The 6,314-nt window shown below is 47.9% G+C and overlaps 1 protein-coding gene across 1 annotated transcript in view; it reads left to right on the top strand.

Annotated features, from left to right (window-relative positions):
• Positions 1 to 3,553: 3,553 nt before the first annotated feature.
• Positions 3,554 to 6,314, top strand: part of F7 (coagulation factor VII) — a 10,881-nt gene continuing 8,120 nt past the window's right edge. The window contains exon 1 of the mRNA XM_005366274.2: positions 3,554 to 4,290. Within this exon, the coding sequence (XP_005366331.2) occupies positions 4,005 to 4,290 (286 nt within the window). The 5' untranslated portion in view covers positions 3,554 to 4,004. The remainder of the gene's footprint in view (positions 4,291 to 6,314) is intronic.

Below are 6,314 nucleotides of genomic sequence, written 5' to 3'. Positions count from 1 at the left end.
TGTGTGTGTGTGTGTGTGTGTGTGTATCTTCAGATTTCCCACCTGGCTTTATTCTGCCCTGCCATAGGCCAAAGCAGCTTCTTTATTAGCCAATGGTAATAAAACATATTCATAGCATACAGAGGGGGAATCCCACATCACAAATAAATGTCATGCTTCATTCATGGTTGTTTTTATTTTCTACTGATGATATAAATGAGCACTTAAAGTCAGAAGTCTTTATTGTATGGATGAAGTTTAGAGAAAGGCCAGCAACTCCACTGTCCACCACCTTGGTAAAGGCACTGGGCCCCCAGCACACTGGCACTCAGTGATGGTCACAAATGACCAGTATGGCAAATCTAAGAATGAGGCAGGAAGTGGCAGGACACAGAGGATGCACAGGCACCCAGCATGTCATAATGTGGGTTTTATTTTTATCAGACAGTGATGATGTCAAAATAGAACCAGGATGTACTTGTGGAAAAATGTGAAGGGGACCAGAGACGTGCAGTAGAGACATCACAGAGTAATAATAACACCCTCAGCAACTCCTCACTGACAAGCTAGATAATGAGGGAAGTGTGTTGATCTGTGAGCAAGGAAGGGTCAGTAAATGGGGAAATGGTGCGCAGAAAACACAAAAACATAATGACGAGATGGACCCAGATGTGTCTGGCTCACAGCGTGACTAGTGTCCTAACTGGTGTGTCAGCACCAAGTAGGCAGATCACTGCTAAGGGAGACTCTGAACAAAAAGTAAGCAATGACGGAAAATGAGAGAAAGCAAAATAAATAAATGAAACCTCAAAAGAACTCTGACATCGTAAGGCTAGTAACAAAAATGAAATTTAGGGTGGTTGGAGTATAAGAAACAAGGAGGTGATCACAAACTTGTAAGCCAGGATTAATGATCAGAATGTGGAGAGCAGCCTTGACATTGATATTACCTTCCTAGACACTGACACCATCTGTCAAACAGAAAATGAGACACACGAGGGCTGCCCCTGAAATATGCCTGGGATTGAACCACACATCATCGAACGTGACAAAATTGCTAAGTCACTCACGAGTAAGATGATGAATAGAATCAGTGAAACAAAGTCTACAGAAGAAATTACTACCTTGAGGGAAGAAAATAAATAAAAATCAAAACCTTGATTATTAAAAATGTAATTTTTTTTAGAATTTTAATTTTTAAAATAATTTATTTAACTTTGTTTTATGTGCTTTGGTGTGAAGGTTTCAGATCCCCTGGAACTGGAGTGACAGACAGGTGTGAGCTGCCATTAAAAATGTAATTTATAGAAAAACTAGGAGACTATTTCAGAGACAGCGTGACAACATGTCTGTTTACAAAACAACAGTGGTAGCGTGCACACACACACACACACACGCACACACACACACACACACATCCCATAGGGCCAGTAGCCTCCCAAGCCAGGGGGATTTTTGGTCTGTGTGTTTTATTTTTTGGCCAGGTTTTACAGGATCAGACATGCATTCCCTCCTGTGGAGTCAGCCTCAGATCTGAATCAGAGAAGAGTTGGTTTCCCCCGTAACAATCAGCCACTGTCTCACCATAGGCTCACCTTCCTGCAGGCCCCTGTCCTAGCACGCAGGGTTCACTGTTAGCTGAAACGGTTGGTGACTGTTTCTCCTGGTGGTGCCTTCAGAGCTATGAAAATGCCATCGGGGGTATGTTTCTGAATCAGCTGCAGTTTGAGTTTTCTCTGTGCTGCAGGCGAAGTGCGGTGTATCTTCAGCGATCATCTAGTTATGGCGGGCAATCGAGCAATGGCCTGTGTTGGAAAAAACACACATATTCTGATCAAGTAAATTTGTTTATGTCATTTAATTATGGGGCAATATTAGAAAAATAATGCTGTGATTTACCATGTTAAATCCAATCATGTAAGTCAGCAGCTTCATAGATGCACAGAATTCTATCGATCATTTATCTTGGTTATCACGCCATTGAGTTAAAAAACAGTTTTTAACCTGGCAAAGCATGCCTAGCAATCTTCAAAGCAAAAACTTTAAGTTTCTAGATTTCTTAATAATCCTCATCCAAGCTGGGTGGTGGTGGCGCACGCCTTTAATCCCAGCACTTGGGAGGCAGAGGCAGGCGGATCTCTGTGAGTTTGTGGTCAGCCTGGTCTACAGAGCTAGTTCTAGGACAGGCTCCAAAGCTACAGGGAAACCCTGTCTCAAAAAAATGCCAAAAAAAAAGGAAGGAAGGAAGGAAGGAAGGAAGGAAGGAAGGAAGGAAGGAAGGAAGGAAGGAAGGAAGGAAGGAAGAATTTTTATCCAAGCAAAAGTAGAAGAGAGGGGTGAGCTAGCCTTTGCGGCATAGAGGACAAACATGGGGTGCCTCATGATTAGGATCATTTACTAGAAACACTGGAATAGCACAAAGGAAAGGGACATGCATGAGTCGTGTAGATTGAAAGTAACTGTGCATAACTGGGAAATCCAGGAGCATCTTAGCATCACCTATTATTAGCAAGACTAACCCACAAAGAAAGACACAGATCCAGAGAAAATAAAAGTCATACAATTATAGTCTCAGAATTCATATCAGATCTCTAGTTCTTAAACTTCAAGGTACTAACATCATCACCACTGGTCCACAACCTTCCCAGGGCATCAGAAGCTCTGTTCTTAGGAGCACTCCTAAGATTCTGTCTCTTCATGGAGTGAGAGAGCCTGTATCTATGTAGGTGTCATGGATGTGTGGGTGTGTGAACATAGCATGCATAAGGATGCTACGTAAGTATGAAGATGGTGTGCGTGTGACCATGGCATATGTGTGTCCCCAGGTAGTTCTGAGCCCACGGTCACTCACCTTGTTCTCTTGTCTGTCAGCTGAACGAGGGAGAGGTCGGTGCGTGGCAGTATGCTGGGGATCCCAGTCCCGTCCTGCAGGCTGTAGGGAGAGCCCTTGGGAAAGGGAAGATGAGCATGGCTGAGAGAATAAGACTTGGTGTTTCCTATCCCAAGGTGGGGAAGATGGTGCCTGAGCACACACAAGGGATTCACAGAGCAGGACTCGGGGATTCCAAGGGGCACTTGGTCTTCCCTGAGAAAGTAAGTGGGGACAGGTCCAAAAGAGAGTCAGACAGTGGCCTCCGTGCCTACCTCTCTGAGCCATGTGTCAGGGCTAGGCACAGTGCTATTGGTAGCCATGGGGCAGGTATGACGGGAAAACCAAATAGGCAAGGCCCCTGCAGGTCCAGGGGGAACCCCTGATACCTGAGACTCAGGGCCAGCCCAGGTACGTGCCACAGGGAGGTCCCCATCTGCTGAAGAAGCTTCAGCCAGGCCCAAACACCAGATAGGCTTGGCTTCTGTCCTCTGGTGCAGCTATCACAGAGAGCTCAATACTCGTGGCCTAGAGATCAAAGGGAGGAGAACTGGAGATCGGGTCTTCACTCTCAGGTGAGAGCTGGGATAAATTATTGTGGCCTCCTCTCTTGTCCCTGTAATGAGGGTTGGGTTTTGCTGGGTGAGCTTTGACCTCTAGCCCAGAAGAAGCATTGCCTAGTCTGAAGGGACCCCAGGAGTCAGAGGTGCCCCTGAGGTAGACTGTGGTGGCACCAGGTAGGGACAGATGGGTACTGTCAGTGTCCCATAGATAAGGTCATCCTAATACCTGTCCCTGAAAAGTGCCCCCCCCCCGGAGAGGTTCCAACGCAAACCCACAGTCCAGTCCAGGAGGCTGCATAACCATAGACGCCATGTCCTTAGGGTGGACCCAGTTTTTACACAGCAAGTCTCATATCCCGAGAAACCCATCACAGGCAACCCAGTGTCGGAAAGCCCCACCTGGGACCTGGGCCAGAGGACACGGAGGAAGCAGTCATTGGTCCTCTGCTGAGGGCTGCTTTCAGTGTGGGGAGGAGCAGGGCAGAACAGCTCCTGAGAGCTAGCAAGCCCAGCCTAGGTCTCCCCTGCAGGTCTTTTCCAGGCCTTGGGGCCATACCCAGCATTCTGTCCTTTTTAGTGTCCACGCTGCGGGTATGAACATCCTGTGGGTGAGATCTGTTCACCTCCAGTGTGAGCCCACTTTCCTGCCGTGCCTTTCCTCTTTTCCTGGATGTACAGCTACTGGAAACGTGTGCGCCTGCCTTCACCCTCGTTCCAGTTCTCTCCACCCCTCTCCCCTCCCCCTGCCCTTTGCCCTCCCAGCGGCATCTGGACAAGCCCCAGCAAGAAGCAACAGTCGCACCATGGTTCCTCAGGCTCGCCGCTGGCTGGTGTTTTTCTGCTTTCTGCTCCAGCTTCAGGGACCCCTAGGAACTGTAGGTACGGAAGTCCCATCTGTCCAGGGAGGGTTTCTCTGTGGACTGGGTGAGGTGAGAAGCCAAGCTGTTCGCAACAGCAGCTGGGACATCAACAGGAACCCGCTCCCAGGCGGCTCCATCAGATGTGTGTCCCTGCCAAAAGCTAATAGTTGTCTGGGTGTTTGCCACCGGGAGAGAGGCTGTTCTTCGCGGGGCAGGAGCTTTGGCTATTGTTTTCCAAAGAGGTTTTAGAAGTAGGGAACTTTGCTGCCACTGTCCCCCTGTGGACACCTGCCTGTGAAGTTAGCTCTGGAGGCCACTCGGTGCAGAGTTCTGGGGCAAGGGGTCTCACATGTCAGGACAGCCACAGGACACTGAGCTACAGGGCTTGCTCATGTCTTGGCCCTATGGTCACAGCCATAGCCCCTCATACACATACTTACACACACACACACACACACACTCTCACATACACACACACTCACTCACACCCCACACACACATACACACACTCATACACATACACACATATACTCACACATGCACACACGCACGCTCATACACCCACACTCAAACACACACACACACATACACACACACACACAGCTCTGAGGCCTCGGTCTCTCTGCCTGGTGAAGGTCCTTGACAGGTCCTGTTTGACAGTGTCTCCATCTGCTCTTCTTCCACAGTGGGGGCTGATTCTCTAGGAACACCAGTCACGAAAGACTCCAGCTTGAAAAGGCTACAGTGGTCCTTACCCCCTCCTCTTCCCTCTTGCTGTTCCTTCCCGAAATGATGCGACTGTCTTCTAGTCTTGTCTTTCCAGAGGCCACTCCTTTTGGTAATGCCAGCATCCTCCTGATGACCACAGCCACCTTTTCAGCCCCACCCAAAGCCAGTTCCTTCCAGCAAGGCCCATATGGGTGCCTCTTCAGCATGGGGAGAGCCTGCCTCGCTCTCTCCTTTAGCCCTGTTCTTGAGTACACTGGCTGCTTTTGACTCTTCCCTAACTGCCTCTCTTTCTCTTCTCCTCTCTTCCCATCCCAGTTCCACGCCTTCCCCTGACTACCCCCTCACAGACACACGGTCTATGTAGCATAGTTGTCTTACAGGGCTTTGGTTTGCACCCCTGACTAATTTGGGTAAGTTGAACCCTCAACCCCATCACCACACTCATATCTAGGGTTCAGACCCCATATTCATTGGAGTGTCCCAGAGAACCTCAAATTCAGCATGTCCAAACTTCTGCAACTGCCTTCACCAAAGCTTTGTTTTTCCGAAGCCAAGCAGGGAACACTGGTCACTTAGTTCCCATCAGGGTGAGAATGGCTGGATCTGGTCCTGGGGCCCAGTGGAGCATCTCCAATGTAGCAAATCGCAGGAGTAGGAACCCCAGCAGGTGCGACCGTGGTGCCCAGTGCTGATGAGGTGTTTTCGTAAGATCTGCAGCCCCAGGGCCATGTGGCTTGGGATTTCTGAATTTACTCCAGGGCACACACAGCACAGGGCACACATATGTGGGACTAGATGAAAAATTTACATATATGTTAGTGCATACATTTTCCAGTGTACCCAAGAAAGGGATTTCACTTAAATTACTTAATTAAATTAAATTAATTTCACTTAATCACTTAATTAAACTTGTGTTTGCTGACGTCATAGGAGACCACCGTTGGGCAGCCTTAGACTGTCACTACCAATATATCATTTTGTGAGTTTTTGTACATCCTCCAACTTTTTCTTCATAATAAATCCTCAAGAGAGATAGTATGCAGGTCAAACCACACAGATATTGTAAATTTTCATTTCATCTAATGAATATATCACCGTATACTTCTGTGTAAGGCTGTACCATGGTATCTGTCACCAACCATCAATGAAAACACACCCAATTTAGATGCAGCTGAGCCTGGAGCTGGGTCATATTTGTGACCTTCAGCCTCCAAAAGAGGGTAAGCCATTGAAGGAACCAACCTATGCACTTTCTATTCCTGGAGGTGGACAGGGACTCTTTGGTTCCCACCCCAGAAGAGAAAAAGATTAACA

The sequence above is a fragment of the Microtus ochrogaster genome, unplaced genomic scaffold, assembly GCF_000317375.1.
Source record: "Microtus ochrogaster isolate Prairie Vole_2 unplaced genomic scaffold, MicOch1.0 UNK7, whole genome shotgun sequence".
Lineage (NCBI taxonomy): Eukaryota > Metazoa > Chordata > Mammalia > Rodentia > Cricetidae > Microtus > Microtus ochrogaster.
Note: the sequence above shows the minus strand (reverse complement) of the source record. Positions and strands in the feature narration are given on the sequence as shown.